This window comes from Thunnus albacares, chromosome 2, assembly GCF_914725855.1.
Source record: "Thunnus albacares chromosome 2, fThuAlb1.1, whole genome shotgun sequence".
Taxonomy (NCBI): domain Eukaryota; kingdom Metazoa; phylum Chordata; class Actinopteri; order Scombriformes; family Scombridae; genus Thunnus; species Thunnus albacares.
Genome location: NC_058107.1, coordinates 22710130 through 22729115, shown reverse-complemented (window position 1 = coordinate 22729115; position 18986 = coordinate 22710130). Strand labels below are relative to the sequence as shown.

The 18986-nt window shown below is 38.7% G+C and overlaps 2 protein-coding genes across 3 annotated transcripts in view; both read right to left on the bottom strand.

The window, feature by feature from the left end:
* Nucleotides 1-3179: 3179 nt before the first annotated feature.
* LOC122997514 lies at nucleotides 3180-12696 on the bottom strand. Its single transcript, XM_044373700.1, has 15 exons — nucleotides 12398-12696; nucleotides 10544-12215; nucleotides 10199-10361; nucleotides 9701-9852; nucleotides 9000-9043; nucleotides 8607-8754; nucleotides 7929-8089; nucleotides 7288-7442; nucleotides 6666-6749; nucleotides 6264-6330; nucleotides 5917-6039; nucleotides 5578-5705; nucleotides 5271-5387; nucleotides 4817-4924; nucleotides 3180-3416 (listed from the first exon to the last, which is right to left on the bottom strand). Exons 2-15 carry the CDS (start codon nucleotides 12048-12050, stop codon nucleotides 3320-3322), a joined length of 3054 nt encoding a protein of 1017 aa, XP_044229635.1. The 5' UTR covers nucleotides 12051-12215; nucleotides 12398-12696; the 3' UTR covers nucleotides 3180-3319.
* A 1614-nt stretch (nucleotides 12697-14310) lies between these two features.
* frmd3 (FERM domain containing 3) overlaps nucleotides 14311-18986 on the bottom strand; it is a 55298-nt gene continuing 50622 nt past the window's right edge. For both annotated transcript variants that reach the window (XM_044373713.1, XM_044373721.1), the window contains exon 15: nucleotides 14311-18472. In XM_044373713.1, the coding sequence (XP_044229648.1) occupies nucleotides 17992-18472 (481 nt within the window). In that variant the 3' untranslated portion in view covers nucleotides 14311-17991. The remainder of the gene's footprint in view (nucleotides 18473-18986) is intronic.

The following is an 18986-nucleotide window of genomic DNA, read 5'->3' as shown; positions in this document are numbered from 1 at the left end:
ACGTTGTGTCTGACTCAGGTAACGAGCCAACCATCAGTAGCCTACCTGTGTGTGCGCGTGTGCGTGTGTGCGTGCGTGCGTGCGTGCACTCTCTTCAACAATACAGGTCTGGGCTTCAGGCCAAAAGAAAAGTGCTCTCACTGTGGGAAAGTTTCATAGCCTGTAATGGATTGAATAAACTTTATAAACCAAAGAACCAGAGATTATCAGCCTGTACACTCCTGAATAAAACATTATATAAACAAACATGAAATACCTGCATTACACACAAACACAAACACATACATTGACACAAGATGTAGGCTACTGGACTCTCCCTCACCTCTAGGAAAACCCCGAACTTTCCCACTATAAATCAATAAAACAACATTAATTCTTGTTTTAATGACTCACTTATTGTCTGTGAAGATTCTCATTCATCCAGGTCATGGTTGTCTAAGGAGGGCTGAATCAACCCTTGGATGAGAAGCGAAACGTCTTCAAGTATCTACAACCAAGTCCAGTTGTCATCGATTCAGCCCTCCTTTCACTCATTTATTGTCTCAAAGGGTGACGTCTCAACCCGGGGTCAGAGGACCCCCAGGGGTCCTTGATGGAGTTCCAGGGGCTCCCCAGAAAAATGGGGAATATTTTAAGTTGCTTGTTACTTCATTGACTAGAAATCAGCCCAGTGAGAGGATATATAAGAATGACTCTTCTGTTTCACACTCTTCACTGTTAATCTGCCAATCTACAGTATAGACAGTTATGGAATCACTAAATCTTATCAAATGGGGATCCGCCTGATGTGTATCAATTCGGGAGTCCTTGACACCACGAAGATTGAGAACCACTGAATTAATGCACATCTGACACAAAACAAGTGCAAACAAATAAACAAAAACAAATAAAACATGTTACAATATGGATGCCATTTTAAACTTTTAGATCAAGGATCCTGTTTTTTTTTTTTTTTTTTTTTTTTTTACTGTTTTCCCACAAAGTGCATTAAAGGTGAATTTATTTTCCTGTAACACTGAGGCATCAATTACTTGCATTTGCAGTAAAAGGAAGATCCTGAACTTGATCAAACCTCGTCCAGCACTCCCTGTTAGCACCATGTAGCTCCACTGAATTACAAAGTGAAACGTCAGAACTGGATCAACCTGCTAAGAGTCTCCGGGCAAAAATGAGTGTGGTCCCTGTTCAGCCCCCTTTGGTCACCAACCAAGTTTGTTTATAAGTTGGTTAAATTAGAATTTTTGTAAGAAGATACATCATGTAATTACAATATCTACTGATATATATTAGATAACAGTACAGATGTCACCTTAAGACAGTTTCCTTTTAAGTTTACATTCATCAGTTAATCAAATGACCATTAACTAATTGCCACACAGTGAACCTGTGGACATTACCATCTTTTGCCAGTTTGAAGTCCAGCCAAAAGTAATGCAACTCAAAATAATATCATTGTAGTTAACTTCTATGAAAACCAATCATTTTCATGCCATTTCCATGACAGTTGTTATTGTTATTAGAACATTATGTCTGTTTTCATTAAAAAGGGAAACTGAGTGAGGCTTTTGTTCACTGTGACAATTAGGTTAATCTACTGATTTCAGTCAATTATTTTGCATAATGTCTGAGTAAAGACTTTCCATTAAAGGTAGAAAACCATTTTTGTTTTGTTTTTGTCAGTTTCACCCACTTTAAAGTAAAATTCACAGTTTTTTTTTTTTTTTTTTACAGTCAAACATATAGTGACCAAAGATTTCCTCTGAGCTTGGTTGGACATCAAGGTCCAAATTCTGAGATGTCCCGCCACTATATTATTGTCCACAAGACTGCAGTTATTGTCAGATCCAAGTAAAGCTTTTTTCACTACACTCTGTTATTTATTGGAAGTTTTCCTTTTGTATCTTATTTCATTTTACGTCTCAAGTCCAAAATCTCCACAATTTCCAGTCTACCATAAAAGAAATTCCCACCCTGCAGGCCAAAACAATAAAAAGTTTCACATCGCATATAAAGGTTTTATTGTGCACAGTGTAATGTACCATACAGTATACTCAAACAGATGTTTTAAAAAAGAACATATGACTCAGATATCTGACCTGGAAATGACCTTTTCCTCATTGTTTGGAAACTTCTTCTCACTTCTTGAGGAATTTTCGTCCCCTGGTTCACTGTCATCTTCTTCCTCTTGGTGTCGTTCTTTGAAGCCACTGATGAACTCCTCTAAGGTCACTGTGCCGTCTTTGTCGATGTCTAGGCGGCTGAAAATGCTGTCTGCTTCTTGGGTCTCAACACGGAGCTCCTGACAAATGGTAATGAACTCATTTTTTTCAATTCGCCCCGAATTATCCACATCGTAGGTGTGAAAAAGTGATCTCAGGTGGCTTTGTTCTTCCTCACTCATGCCCCTTGTTGATGCCATGCTTCTAATGTTTTTAATTATGTGGCTTCAAAAATGGGGCAATCCTTCAGTAAACAACTGATTGAGTCAATAAAGTTACAGATAAAGAACAACAGAAGTGCTACAACTGCTGCAGCCTATTGGAGTTTGACTGCACATCAATGTCAAATAGAAAATTTATCACTACATTTCCCTCCATATCCGAAAAAAATCCCATTACTGAAAGAGAAAAGACGGCAGCCCCAGGATGGTTTCAACCCTCCTGCTAACTCACTTTTATATCCTCCCTCCTTCTCCATCTCTTTCCTTTTTTGATAATCACACGTGGACACTCCCAAAAAGGGATACTTTTTTTTTTACAACCCCGCTAAGATGGTGTTGCAAATGTTGTTGAAGCCACGTCCGGCATCAGAAATGGAAGAAACCCTCCAGGCAAGCCAAAAAGAGCCAAGATAAAAGTGTGGCCAGTATCTGCAGATCAAGTAGATAAAATAACCTTCTGTTTCCCCTTAATCAGGTTGAAAAGTTAATCTTCAATATCAAAAACAGTTTTCATACTTTTTGTTTGCCATTGAGTTTATATTTTCCATAGTCAGTGGGTTCATCCAATACTCAAAGGGCCATGTATGGAAACACAGACAAACATGTATAGAAAAATATTTTATTCATACCTGAACATAAATTATAATCCTCATGTAGACCGTTAATATCACAGGAATAAATGTATAAATGAAAAGAATAAATATGATGAGAGTAGAAATTTAACCATTTTCTTTGTTGATAGACATGTATGAATCCAATACTTATAAGATGAGTATTTACTGTTAATCGTTTAAATATTTATCTTCAATATGTTGTGTTTGTCTATCCAGCTGCGTGCAGATCTGTGTGTGTGTGTGTGTGAGTGTGTGTGTGTGTGAGTCAGGGCAGAGGATACACTTGAACAGTAGTGTTAACGTCTCTGATCTCTTGCTCAGTGGGGAGTTGGGCACATCCATATAGATGGAGCACCTTCAACCTAAAGACAGAAAGAAGGAAACATGGAAACAATAAATATTTGTCATTAACATTGTGCACTAACAGCAAACAGCCACCCAATAAAGCCACCACAGTAAAGTTTTCACATATTTGGCTTTGATGTTGAGTGCTACATTTTGGATAAAGTTCAGCTCTGTTTTTCGTCCTGACACATCGTTCCCATAGTTACACCACTAGCAGCTGACTTGTTTCTGTTTTTCAATGAATCACATCAAACAGTTGGTCGTTGTATTCAGAGCTGACATATTTTAGTTTTATCATCACAGTGATGATGAGGTGAACCTTCTTGTTACATGTTTGGTAACTGATTTCAACATCCTCTCAGTCAGTAGTTTCCAACCTCAGATTTATGTGGTAAATGTGATAAAATCTGAGGAGCCGTGAGGTGATTAACAAGTTTATTTTTAAGGCTTTCCTCGAATCTGAACTTTTTGGTCATGAAACACTGGAGAGTTTTACCTTTTCAGACTTCAAAAAGCTGCTTAAATTAAACAATTATGAAGGGTACCACTCTTGTTGACCTTCTCACAGCTCATATAAATAATGTATTTAGTCTGTGATGAGGCCCTGTGAGTACCTATTGTTTGGCTATAAAGTCACAAACCAAGAGCTGTACCTGGGTGTAATAAAATAGATAAATAATAATAAATACTAGATAAAAGCCCTACATAGTTTTGTGCCAGTTACTGTTCTCAACATGTACGACAGATTGAAGGAAAAAAAAACAACATCATGAGTCTCAGTAAGGTGTTGGGACACCCTGAACCTCCAGAGATCTACAGGAGCCATAACATATCATCCTTTAATCACTTTAAAACCACTTAGTGACCTCTGAAGTGCACAGTGAATGAAGGCATCATGATCTTGGAAGAGACCACCCACATCAGCTTTTTTTCCCTTTAATATATCACCTTCCTGTATATTCATACAGCCCTGTGTATACAGTATGTTTTGGCTATCTGTAATAATATCAGCTGAAGTGCTCCTCTGCATTGCTGTGTTTAAAGTAATTTTTGCCATTCTGTATTCACATTTGAATTTTTGCTTTAAATATCCTCAATTTTAATGACACAGAAACACAGGACTGTCATGGATAATATTGTGAACCTACATGTTAATGTTATGTCCATGGGTTTTCATTCTTTCAGTTGTGTTTCTGTTGAACTTAAACTGTGTGGAGAGTAAACAATGATGCAGTAAAGCGCGTCACAGAGCTGAAAGTACACCTTAAGCTGAACCTTCATAAACGCTTTAAAATGTCTCGGTGTTTTCAGAGACTGTTGACTCTCTTCTGTGACATTATTGAAGACAAACACTGATAGTCTGTGTTTTCTGGATAGATTAAAATGTATTTGTGTGTGTGTGTGTGTGTGTGTTTACCGCTTGCAGCGTCTGCAGAGCTTCAGTATGCTCTCTGAGCTGATGTGGCAGAAACTGAGTTTGACTGTATGGAGGTGTCCGCCGCAATAATTAGCCAACAGAGTTACCCTGTATCACACATAAACACGCTCACATAATGTCTGAACATCATTGTACCTGTACATCCATATAACATTTTACTCAACAGTTTAATTGCTGAGATCTGGAGACGCAGAAACACTACAAACATGCGCACAGCTTAAGAGGTCAAAGGTCACATCACTTACCGCAGTAGACAGGAACCACTGGTGCTCATGCTCTATAGTATCATTTGTATTGTATCGAATTGTATCATATCACCTCTCATATTCATAGCATTGACTCCTGCACACACACACACACACACACACACACACACATTCTGACAAACACGAAGACATAAACAGCTACGTTTGTTGTGTGACATGTCTCCTACCCTCTGTTTCCTGTGTCAGTGGAGCTGACGTCCAGTTGCTGAAGTCTTCTACATCCCAGAGCCAGAGACTGAATGCCTGCATCTGTTACTGCCTTACAGCCACTCACATCCAGGGATCTGATAAACACACACACACACACACACACACACACACACACACTATAGCTGTAAGCGTTCAAGATTGCATTATTCACGTACTGGTACAAACCACACAAACATTTCTTTTGCTTTCAGCAGAAAGTTTATATTTATTTTAGACGACACTAGGTTAAGGTCAGGGTGTGTGTGTGTGCGTGTGTGTCTGAACCTGATACAAGGTGTGTATTTGCTGATGCTGTGCAGTGTCACATCAGTTACTCCAGAACAGGAACTGAGGGTCAAACTCTGAAGGTTGATACAGCTCTGGAGCAAAGTTTCCACTTTGACATTAGTGACCTGTAACAGTGTAAAAAACACAAAACAACAACAACAACAACAAAAAAACAAAAAACAGAGAGTTTATGACTTAAAAATTCAGAGGTGTCAATCTAAAGGTAAGGCTCCTTACTGTAAAAATCTGAGATAAAATCTTTTTATCTTTAATCTTTTTATGTTTTTGAAGATGCATTTAACATTTCTTAAATTATGAGTTAAATCTCAAACTCACTGCCTGTAGTCCAGTGAGATTTAGGGAAATTAGACATTTGAGTTGTGATGCCATCACTGTGAGACTGTGTGTGTTGACTTTTGGCACCTGGCCGATGTTAAGATGCTGGAGGCCAGGACACATCTAAAACACAGACACCGAAACTGTACATGCAGGGAAAAATGTATTGGTTCACACAAACATATGAAGACATGATGCAAAAGTAGAAAGAGTCATTTTTTCAAGTGCTTAAGCATGTTTGAGACATATTTTAGACATGGTGTGTTGTGCTAAACAACAGCACAATATGCAATTTTTTTTACACTTTAAAATAAGATCAATTATGTTATTATTACTTTTCAAAATACCTCATATATTGTCTGTAGACAGGATGGAGTAAGGAACTGACAGCCAAACACCTCCAACCTGCACAGACTAATGCGGAAGCACAACAACATGAATCAAACAGATATCTGAGCACATCCTGGTTATATCTGGACGGATCATCCACTAAAATGGCAGTAAAGACACATTTAGAACAGACGGAAATCAGATTAAAGACATATTTTTTAGCCAGATGATACACACCTGACAACCAAAACTGATGTTGCAGTAGAGGGTTAATTGGCTGAGTCAGTCACTTCTTTTAAGAGACAGGAGCACACACACAGCCACACATCTGTGCGCATGTTTTGAGTGATGTGGTCCGACATGCGCACACAGTACAAGCTCACCCACTAACACACACACACACACAACAGCAAACTGACCTTTCTTTATGTCTCATTACGAGTTTCATTAGTGGGTCATCGCTGACATGACAGCCGTTCAAGACAACAGCTTTCAGTCTCAACCTTTGAAGAAGAATAAATGAAGATGAAAACTGTAAAGCCATTCATACAGTTTAGTCATCATACGTCCATCATTTATCCATTTTCTATTCCACTTATCCTGTGTAGGGTTGTGGGGGGAGAATGTCACACGGACTGTATGTGTCTCAGCAAAACCTTATAACAATTCTCAAATGCACCATAAGCAGGTTTAAATTTTAACCTAGCAGGTTAAAATTTAAACCTGCTAGGTTAAAATTTAAACCTGTAAGTGATGGACAGTTTTTTGATGTCTGGTGCAGCTTTTGAGTTTTTAAAGACACTGATTTATGGATAAAACTGAATCATGTAAAGTTACCATAAATACTGAGTAAACCTCTGTATCATCTTTCTTTAGGATACATGTTTATGACAACATGGGCAAACTGTCAACAAATTAAATTCTCTCTTCAATATGTTCAGTCAATATTCACAGTTCAACGACAACTTTTCATGGTGACGCTTGTACACTTTCTGCGTGTGTGTGTGTGTGTGTGTGTGTTTACGTGTGCGTGAAACTGACCCTGCACGGCCGTCACTCAGAGCTTTCAGCCCCGTGTCTGTCGCTCCACTCCAGCTCATGTCCACACTGGTCACATGATCACACAGCTGACCAATCAGAGGCAGCATCAGGTCACCGTGGAGACCAGGACCACAACAACTGATGACCTTGAGTTCCTGTCGTTGACAAATGACAAGACAGATATAAAGACAGTCTACTCAGCCAGAAAGTCTATAAAGCACATTGGGTATTGATGCATAACAGTCAAACTGTAACTGAAATTTACTTTTCTAAAAAATTGGATGCACAGAATGTAATGTGCTTACTACTACTAACATAATTTTCAACATAATATTATGTGGCTGTAGCTGAGGAACCTGAGTGTGTTGCAGTAACTTTATATGTACTGTACTTATATATATTTTGTTGACTCTGACACCAGGTGGATGGATTCAGGATGTGGGATCAATAAATGTACAGTGTCAATAGAAAATGCATCAGGGCCAAATCCTATACAGGTTTTTTTTTTAGCTGCCGTCTGATCTCCTTCATACCAAACAATAACATCCTGCTCTCAGTGATCATTTAAAAAAATCCATGATAAAAAGATCTTAAAAGTAATCTGTTGACTTGACTTGCTGTGTTCTGCTTGGCTGTTTTACCTCCAGAGAGTTTCTACACAGAGAGAAAAACATCTCCAGCCCACTGGAGGTGGCAGACAGGCCGCTGCAGCTGTACAGACACAGACTGCGAGGACGACGTCGGCCCACACACAACAACCACCGGTCTGACAAGGTGGAGTTTTCAATCCTCAGTTTTTCCCCTTCAAGAAGAGACGAAAAGAGGGAGCAAAACATAAATGTTGTTGTCAGTGCATGTACCTGTTTTGGTGTTTCAGTGCCTTGGCTGTGACCTACAGTGCGTGTGCGTGTGTGTGTTTGCGTGTGTTTGTGTGTGTGCGTGTGTGTGTGTGTGTGTTTACCGCTATGAGAGCATGTGATGGTGCAGCTCTGAGTTATCTTACTGTATGTTTGTCCAGGGAGTGGTACAGTACACCACTGCACTGGAAGTACTTACATCATGAGAACACACCATGTGGCTGTGACACACACACACACACACACACACACACACACACACACACGCACGCGCACTTTAAAACTTGGAAATATTTAGGACATCCCTCCTACTCAGGTCATGAACTCCAAAGTTTAAAGCTTAACGACCAAATAGTAAAAGGCTTCAAATGAACATTTACTTGACCTAAACACCAACTATAAACTAAACATGTCCCTTTCTGAAAGTGAGATTTGAAAGCCCGGTGCAGTAAAAAGACGCACAGAGTGAGTGGTCAGCAGCCACCGTGTTCAGGCGCCGGCAGACCTGCAGCACTCTGCACAGATCACTGTGAGGCAGCACAGACAGGATGGACAGCCACACCTCATCAGGCAGACACAGCCAGCGGTCGCACTCAGGGACACCTGCTGGCTGACAGGTGTAACGACCACAACACAAACACATGTACCAACATGTTACCAACCCACAAAAATGACAGAGGATATTTGATAGACAGCAAAAGCACTTGAATTACATCCAAAACTGTGAAAACATCAACATTAATGACATGTTTTGTCCTGCAGAAACTGTGTCTTTCAAAATTAAATACAGTTAGTGGCATTTGAAGGTTTTTATGCTCTAAAATGCATTTTGATGCAGAAATACAGATTTCTTACACTGTATTTGTAGTCAGTGTCCACATCAATGTGCTCTGTTGTACCTGTAAAAGCAAACAAAGACTCGTATTAAAAGTTCTTCTCAGGAGCTTTTTAAAAACCAAAAGACTGAAGATAATTGAATGTAACAAAAGTCTTAAGTGAGACTTTACTTATCACATAATCAGTTTAGTTTAATAGCCTCTTGCCCACATCTTCTCATTACACAACACACATTTTAAAACTTGTGACTTTACATGTATAAATCACTACATGCTGAATGCCAGCTCTGTGTCTAATTCTAGTTTAATTCAGAAATTAACTGAAGAGTCTTAAACTTAAGATAATTATTTAACCTTGTGAGGACCAGATTTTTGTCCCCATATAGGAGCTGTGTCCTCTCAATGTGACTGTTTTTGTACCTACAATACGATTAGAACAAGTTCATGAACACAAACTCTAATGAAAATCCATTTTATCTTATGACTTGCTGCTGGATTGATGCCTGATAAAGTGTGTAATCAATTTCAAACAAACAAATTTCCCAAAGGAACAGAAGTAGATCTCTGTTATGTGGCACCACAAGTGAATCCTCATTAAAATTTAGCCAGTCATATGCCTTAGTGATGACTTTGGTCATTTATTTTTTCATATATTTTAAAGGAATTACGTTTGTTTGTTGGTGATATTCAGTTAATATAATTTTGGTGTTTGATGCTCACCTGCGGCTTGAGATGTTGGTCTGGGGTCGTCAGGTGTTTCTCCATCTCTAGAGGTTGATGTGTGTTTCAGTTTGAACTCTGGTGTGTGTCTCTTTGTGTGTATTTGTGCATTTAGTTTCTTTGTGAGTTTGATTATTCCTGCTGACTGAGATCTGCAGGAGACAGAGGATGAGATTCAGTTTGACACACTGGTACAATACAGAACATCATAGAAACACTTCATCAGAAATTATAAATCATGCCTTTGGAGAAATAATCTGATGTTCATTTTTAAATATTTTGAAAGCAAGGTAGATTAAAGTTGTGTGTACAAGCACTCGTAACCATAATAACTTATTTTTTCAAATTATTGATATTCATGTTTGAGCAATACTCAAAACCATAAGGCTGAGCATCGTTGAATGAGTGAGCGTAGATGAGGAGAATCCCGAAAAATATCACTAGTTTGTTGTTGTAAAAATCAATAAATCATGTTCATGTGTTTGTTTTTTCTGTTACCTTGACAATATGCCTCCATTTGTTAGAGAAGACAAGGACACGCTTGACTTTCCACAGAGCCTCCAGGAGGGACCTTGACCTCCATTTCTCTTCTTCTGACCTTTGACACCCATCTGATGACGATCCACGCCAGGATGGTGTCCGACCTTCTTTGGCAGCAAAACTGACCACGGACAGATCACATGAACACACACAAATCATCATCCTTGTGATACACGACACATTTCACTCATTAAACTAACTAAACTAAAACCTTTCCCACCACAATATTCTGTGTTTGACACATTTCTTTGCACTGCTGCAACATTTAACTTTATACTTTGCCTTCAAAAAGATATTTCATACCTGAGTTAGCGGCAACTCTCTCCTCCGCAGGAGAAACATTATCACCAGGTGCAGTCCACAAGTGCTCCGTTTGTGTTTTAATATGCTTATCATTTGAATTTGCAGCTCTCTTTATAAAATCACCATGTTTGTTACTATCAAGGTCCAAATGTGTGGCGCTGGTGACAGTCTTCTCTTTGCTCTCAGCACAAATGGCTGCTGGTGTTTCCTTCACAGTTGTTTTCAAATGTCCTTGTTCGGCAAGTGTTGACCCATTTCTATTGTGTGTGGTTCTGTCCTGGTTTTCATTAATAATAGCTGAAGATGTTTTTGTGAGGTCTACAGCTGTAACACCTCTGCTGCTTACTTTACTGAGGTGCTTTTTTATCTCTGCGCTTGTGTCGAGAGAATCAAATTCAAAGCGAGGTGTCTCTTGTTGGCTTTCTCTCATTCTGAAGTGATCCATACAAAGCTGATACTGCTCATAGATACTCAGATTAGCCGATATTTTCAAATGACAGCTAAAATTGGGGTTAGCGGTGTTTTCCATTTGTTTGGGTGTCTGCTCAGACTCACTGTGGCTTTTGTTATCTTTTGCATCCATCCTAAAACCTGAGCTTGACTTTTGTTTATTATTCATCTGACCCTCCCTAACCTTTAGTCCCAACTTCCTCTCAATGTTTGCTCTCTTCAGCTCCATCTGATCTCCTGATACTTCTTTTTCTGACTGAGCCTCAGCTGTTTTATAAATCATATCTCTTTGATCTGTGCTTCTGTGAATGCCCTTGCTCAAGGAAGATGTGGATCTTTCAATCAAACATGTTGCACCATCCGATGATGCAAGCGTTAGATTTGTGTCTCTCTGCCTTTGATTAGATATGGATAGACTGCTTGTTCTGCAGTTGTTGTCTTGGCTAGGTGTTTGTTTATGGGTGGCATCGTGCAGCTCCATATTTTTTTTAGTTTCAGGAGTTTCTCTCTTCTCAAGCCAAGTTACCTCATCTCTCCCTGGGGTGAAGGAGAACGGGATGCAGGGATCATCTGGAAAAGGAAGTTTATATCTACAGAGGTGTTTATTCAGTTCACTTTTTTTGTAATGTGATGGTTCAAGTTGCCAAACTTTCTCCATCCTCTGCCTTCCTTCAAACACCTCATTACTACCTGCAATACAGGTGACTTGATGACAGTATTTAGCTGCAGATGAATGCTTATATACTGGTGATCCTCTCTCTGTTTCCCTCTGATTCTCATTGGCCAAAATCAAACTGTCAGCTCTGCAAAATTCGTGGTGAACCTCTGATCCACTGCTGAGGAAACTGTGAGCCCAGTCCAACACGTGCCTCAGCTTCTGCTGCTCACTGAAGAGAGAGTCGCTGAGAACATGAAGCTTGATGCTCTGCCTACAATTCCCAGAGTCCTCCAGGAGCTCTGACACAGCACTTTTTGCTTCAACAGTTGGATGTGTCTCCACAGTTGGATTTGCTACTTGAACAGTCATCTGTGGTTGATGTTTTTCAAAATCATCCATTGTGTTTGTGTGATCTGGCCAGCTTAGGTTTCCTTTCAGAAATAATGAAGTGTTATACTGTTGTTAGCCACACTAACTGTTTTCTTTCTCCTCACCACTTCAGTAAGACTTTGTGCATCTTTCTGTTGCTCTGAGATAAATTGTTGTGATAGAAAATGTGTTGTCCTGTTAAAACAGAAGATGCAGAACAACTATTTATCTTTGATGCACAAAACAAAAAATACTTTTACATAACACAATCATGCTGTATCTTATAAGTAATCACTTTATGGTTTAGATTTTGTCTGAGTCCCATGAAACAACATCTATAGTTTGATGCAGCTTAGAAAATCACAAGTCACTCTTACCATGCAGATTTCATCTCTTCCATTTATTTCTGTGCAGTCCTATTTAGTAGGTACGGAAAGGTCTACTTCAGGTGTTTAGATGAATTTGTTTCCGACTAAAACTGCACATATTCTCTCATTTAGTAGAAAATAGAATCTCTCTACTGTAGTCCACACAAGTTTTGAACACTCTCCGTATCCCAGAAATCTTTGTTACCGTGTCGCTCACACAAACATCACCATAGAGACGCCAACACAAAGTGCAGTATTACTTTCACATCACATGATGGAGACAAAGCTTTGAGTAAATGTTGGGAACTGGTAATGATTATTTAGGAAATGGGATTTTTGGATTTAACTTCCCTTAAATCTTTACAGTAACTTGTATAAAAACAGTTATATAATGTCATATAAAAATAATCCACACAATATTCACCATATTTCAATATATATATTCATTAGGGAGCTTTATTGTGGCAGTATTAACATATAAAACAATCCATATTTTATTTTTAAATAACATACAAACATTCAAAATTTTCACTTCACAAAGTTTATAAGGCTTGGTTGTCCCAGAAGGGAGGGGATCATTAATTATTTTCTTTTTCGTTGTTCTTTTTTTCGGATTCTTTTTAAATTTAATCTCCCAGAGTTGCTTATTAAAAGAGACTGAATGACAACAAAACAGTTTGACTAACCAAGAAAACAACAGAACAATCAGTTTGACTAACAATCAAAACAACAAAGTGACCGTGCAAGAGAATCTGCTACTGTACATGCCCACACAACACTGAAATAATATATTAAACATTTTCCTCTTGTACCATGTGATGTCCAATAGTTTTGCATACAGTAGACCTGAGTTCAAATATTTAAAATCTTAAATAAATTAAGTAAAAGCAGTATTTGTGTTTTAATCAGTATTCATCAATTCCAGGTGTTGGTTGTCTGCAAAGGATATTTGTTACGTTAAATTTTTACTGATAATTAAAGGCAGGTAATTACATTTAAGGTTTGTAAATACTTGACTCATGTCAGAAACGTCTGAAGTTGTATTAAGTTATACCTCAGATGTGACATCAACTGGTGTGTGATTTTTTCAGAATCACAGTTTTATGTATGTACAGGCAACAAAAATTGTACTCTCGGTCCGACTGTATATGCTGTTTGTAAAACACAATAACTCAAGTCCAGTAGCTCAAAACAAGAGCTAAATCTCAAAGGGGTTAATTCCCTTTTAAACTCATAAAGGCTGCTAAACTAATTAATGAGCTACAAACTAATATAATGCTACAGTGTCATGGGGCCAAAGATCTGTTAGATCTGTTGATCTATTAACAGAAAAGGCCTTTAGTTGTTTGCAATGAGTTGAGCTTATTTCCATTCACTCTAGTGTTTTTTTTAACCAGCTAATTACAAACTGTTAAACTGTTAATGTCTCTGAATTCAACTGATTCAGTTAATAATTCAGATTTAATTAGCAGTTTTTGATTTGTTTGCACTGAAAGTGAATGAACCCCCAACCCCGCCTATGATATACAGTAGCTAACATGTTAGCATGCTCCGTTAGCAATGAGGTCAGGTGTTAGCGCTAGCATTTAGCATCTGGCTTTATTTTAATGATTCACACACAGCAAAAGCACGATGAAGCTAATTAGTCAAATATTTGAGAATTTCTCTTTGTAGTAAAATTATCTTTTCCAAGCTGCGATCAAAAAGCGTTCCCTTTTCCTCTGAGACATAATTTAACTTGTTTTTGGATCAACTGTGCTAAACAGAATTTTCAATGGGCTAACCACATGTGTTTAATCAGGTCAAATCAAATTGGTCATGATTCAAATTAGACCCAAAGCACAGAATATCATGTGCTTTGGTTTTTAAATGTGGTCACAAAACCTCACAGAGAGAATAGCCTTCAATGTCTCGAACTCTAATCTTTTTTCTTCTTGGTAAAAACACAGAGAACATGCATTCATAAGATGGTCAAGACAGCCAAGCCTATACCTAGATCGCTTTACACAGACAAGACACACAGAGGGAAGAAAGAAAGGAAATCTTTACCAAGATAGTTTTTTTTTGTTTGTTTTTTTTTTGCCACAACTATAAACAGTATTTACAGATGAGGGCATGCGGTTTGCATTAAGAGGTCAGCAAAAGGAGCCAAGTGAGAGATTCCCCATGTTAGTTAGAGGAGGATGAAGCACACAAATAAAGGCTGAAAGCCAGGGACGAACTATGTCTGTACAGCTTTGTACATGAAGCCTATACAGAGCCTTTGTTTTTTTACTTAAACTCTACAGTGAATCGCTCGAGCATTTTGGTGCATGTGCATACTGGAGGAGCAACAGCTAAACGTGAAGACAGGATGATAGTTCATGTCAGATGATATCCCCTTATATTTGTTCAAAAATGTCACGGGATGATGGTGATCATTTAGCAGTGCATACAGATCAGATTCACCCATGAACTACAGTGAAGCTGTTTTCATCTCAGAGTCTGTGATGTTAAATGCAAAACGTCGTCGTCATAGTGGTTTGGCCCTTCGCTTGGTTTCAGCATCGAAACTCAGTGCATGTACTGTAGTAGGAAAATAAATGCTTTGTCCCAAATAAGCATGTTCCTGTTGTTAACTGCATATTTTCTATATGCATAAAGCTTGTTAATGCATAAAGTCTACAGAGTTACGTGACAACACAGCTGATGATAATATACGTGTATTAATAATATGAGGCAGCAACATCTGATTGAATATAATGAAAGGGCTTTTGATGATTATATGCGTTGCAGAGGCCTCTGTAGCAGCCAGCCTACTGTACAAAGAGCGGTTAGTGAAAATTAAGTATGGAGAGTGATTACTGTATAAGAGCTTTAAAAAAAGAGTTTAGTCTCCAGTATATGACGGCCAAACTGCGATTATTTGCTCTCAGCAGTAAATCTGGTTGAAGTAATAATTTTATTTCAATGACATGGATGCATATGTAGAGGAGTGGAATGAGGCAACACGAACAGTCTGCAGCCATGTTTATATCTGACTACACACTTGGTATAAATACATACAGTGTTTGGATATTCATAATAGAAAGACATGTATGAACTTTATGGATAAACTATATGGTGTATGCAGTGATTAGATGCAGTTTTTTTTTCCTTTTCATATTTGAGAGACATATTTTGAACGTAAGCTTTGATATTATTTTGAACATAAGCTGCTAATGCCCTTTCCTGAGAAGTTGATCCAAATCAAACTACATTTTGAACAACTTTTTTTTTCTTTTTTCATTTGATCTGAAGTCATTTCTCTCTGTGTATTTCTCTCCTTATACTCTGGCTGGCAGGCACTATCTGTGTGCTGAACAACCATCTAATGACGGCTGTACGTTCCCAAAAGTGATTCTGTGTTCGCTCAATTTTATGACAACGACCATACAACTGAACAATAAACTAACAGTTAAAATCTTAACCTAGTCATGTCAATTTTATTTGTATAGCCCAATATCACAAATCACAAATTTGCCTCAGCGAGCTTTACAATCTGTACACCAAGACAACATCCTCTATCTTCAGATCCCCGATTTGAATAAGGAAAAAACTTCCTAAAACAAAAACCTTTAATGAGGGAAAAAATGGAAGTAACTTCAGGAAGAGCAACAGAGGAGGGATCCCTCTTCCAGGACAGACAACCTGCAATATCTACCTGTGTATTAAAACACTTTTGGGAAGCCCAGCCATATCAGCAGTGAATGTCCATGAACACAGCCTATAACTGCTTGTACTGTTGGTCACTGATATAGTAAAATGAGAAAATACCATCATGTTTGCTGTTTACGGATGCACACAGTTGCAGTCATTTAAACGATAAAGACAAGATGCTCGACTCGATGTTTTAATACAGTCTTAGAAATGGCTACAAATCATTTCTAATTTAGTTTAAACGCCTCTTTAAGTTAAATAACTGAAACTGCAACTCCTACATGTTCGTTTAATCAGATCAACCTCAAACTCTTTACGATCTGTATGAGAGATTTAGACAATGAAACGCATCACTTGACTCTACATGTGTCATGTACCAGTATACCACTCTATCACTTCAATTTCCACTGAAACATTCAACTCTATTGTAACACAGCTCCCCCAAAACCAACCCACCAACTAACATGTGACCTTCTCAGGTCCCAAATCCTGGTTTAAGAATCCTAACATGACGATATTATTCCATACGGTAACTTTTTCTATTAGTAACCCATCATTTCTTTATACGTTTTCTGTTCAAACTCTCTTAAAACATACCAAAAGATGCACTTGTAGCCTTAATTAGTGACCCAACATTTATCTCAGAAGACATTTAGTAGTTCAACAAAACACAAGAATGTTTTATCATCACAAACAGACTGGTAATCCTCTCATGCCGCCCTCCTGTTTCCAAAATGACATCACATAATCTGAAACAGTTGATATCTGTGGTCTGTGTAAAAGATTTGTGCTATAGCCTCTGTAGGAAAAACCCAGGATGCTACCACGTCAACAAACGCTGACAGTAGTCTCAAAAAATAGCTTAAATTTCTCAACACCCATCACCCCGATAAACTTCAATAAATTTGCTTTTTTTTTTGGTAATCTTTTGTAAACTCTTAATTTCAAAATAAGCTCAAAGTAGATCCTCTGACTGAAAAATTCCTGAAAGATCTGGATCACATAAAAATGTACAAAACTTTAAAAACAACTTATTTAAGATTGGTAGTAATTATCAATATTTCTCTTTTTGTTTGTTAAATATATATAATGTACCTCTGCCTGGCTATTGTTGCGTTCAGTGACAAATCAATCATCTCTCTTGCTGTTTCCGCTCACTCCGTCATGACTGACAGGCTCTGTGACCAATCAGGCGCTCCATTCTGAAGAAGAGAACCAATCAGAATGGTTTGTGATATTTACCAAAGAGTCATTGCATCAGCTATCAGCATCAGGAGTGAACAGACCAAATTTCTAGTAAAACGAAACCTTCTTCAAAACTTTTTTTTTTTTTGACTCTTTTCTGTCCATGAACTCCCTCATTTTTCCTTTTTATGAATCTCTCCCTTCCATGAGTTCTTCCACCAACACTTACAGTATTTCTTGTCCTCTTTCTTTTCAGTTTATCACTGCCAAAAGTGTCCGTCTTAACAAGTGATTGGATCCTATGATTAAGAGCTCTCTCCTTTCTTCGAGATGGTAGATTTTGCTGCTAAAGAGGTGAAACAGTTTTACTTGCTTCAGTGTAATTCAGCCAGAAATAATGTTGTACAAAGAGGCGTCCTCGTTCTGGGAATCCATCACCCATGTATCCATCTGAGGCCCCTTTTTAATAAAATATCTTTCTACATCTTTTTAAGCCCTTTCCAGCTGTGGCCTCCATCCTTTACCTCATTAGTGATGCTTTGCACCTGCTCATCATCAAGTGAAGCAAGTGAAATTATTTCATCTGATTGGCAGATTTGCTCTTTTGTCTCAAGAGACACATTTAAGACTGACTATAAGATTAAATTACATGTTAAGACAGACTTTTGGGCATCTTTTTTTTCCCCGCAGTGACTCCTCGCTCCCTATTTTTCCATCTTTTCCCTCTCGTCCTCTCCTCTTCAGTCTGACCAGAGGTTCTCCATGGCCATGCTGATCTTACACAGGATCCAACGGCGGAGAGGGCAGTAATACTCGTAGTGAAACTGCTCAAACTCCGGCGTCTGGCGGATCTCGTGGAGGAATGACACATCGATGTCTGACTCCAGCAATAGCAGCAATGTGGGCACAGTGACAAACAGGACACCCATTACCACGGCAACAAAGCGGGCCACACTTAGCACGCAGGCGTTGACTCTCTCATTGGACGACAGCAGGCGTAGGCTGCTGGTCAGGACTCCACCCATGTGACTTCTAGCGGCCAGCCTGGTGCGCTCGTAGGCCCGGTCACGCTCCCTCTCGGCCTCTAGCTGGGCCTGGATGTCGGGGTCGGCGTGGAGCTCCCTCAGCAGCCTGGCGGGGCTCTGGACCGGGGAGGAGAACAGCAAGTCGACGCCTCCCTGGCTGTCGTCCACTGGGGTGGGCAGCATGCTAGCACAGGGGCTGAAAAGGAGAGGGACACGTTCAAATACATTTTGAGAAAACATATTATTATAGTATATATAGAGGGGACAAAAAAGGAGAAAGACGAAAGAAGATTCTCAAAGGCTGATGTCAAAGCAGCTGTTTTCCTGTAATAATAGCAAAAGAAAAAGCAAAACACCTGTTCACTGAGCAGGTAATGGCCAGAAATGCAAAAAAGATTACAACTCTTACAGGATAATTACACAAATACATGTTGCTACAGACTTGTCCTCATCAAAAAAATGGCAAGGCAGCTTCTGGGGGCCTAAGTGAGATGCTGGGAAGTAGAACAGTTCTGAGGTTTGCACCAAAAAGATGCAAACAGGTGTTTGGAGAGGCTGCCAGACAGGAGACATGCCAGATACATTGTACCAGCAGGTGTGTTTTGTAGAAAGCAGCACAGTTTTGTGCATTGTTGTATTTTGATTTAGATTTACCTTTTAAATACTCACAACACTGTTAATCATCAATTTGTAACATTTCAAGGCAATAA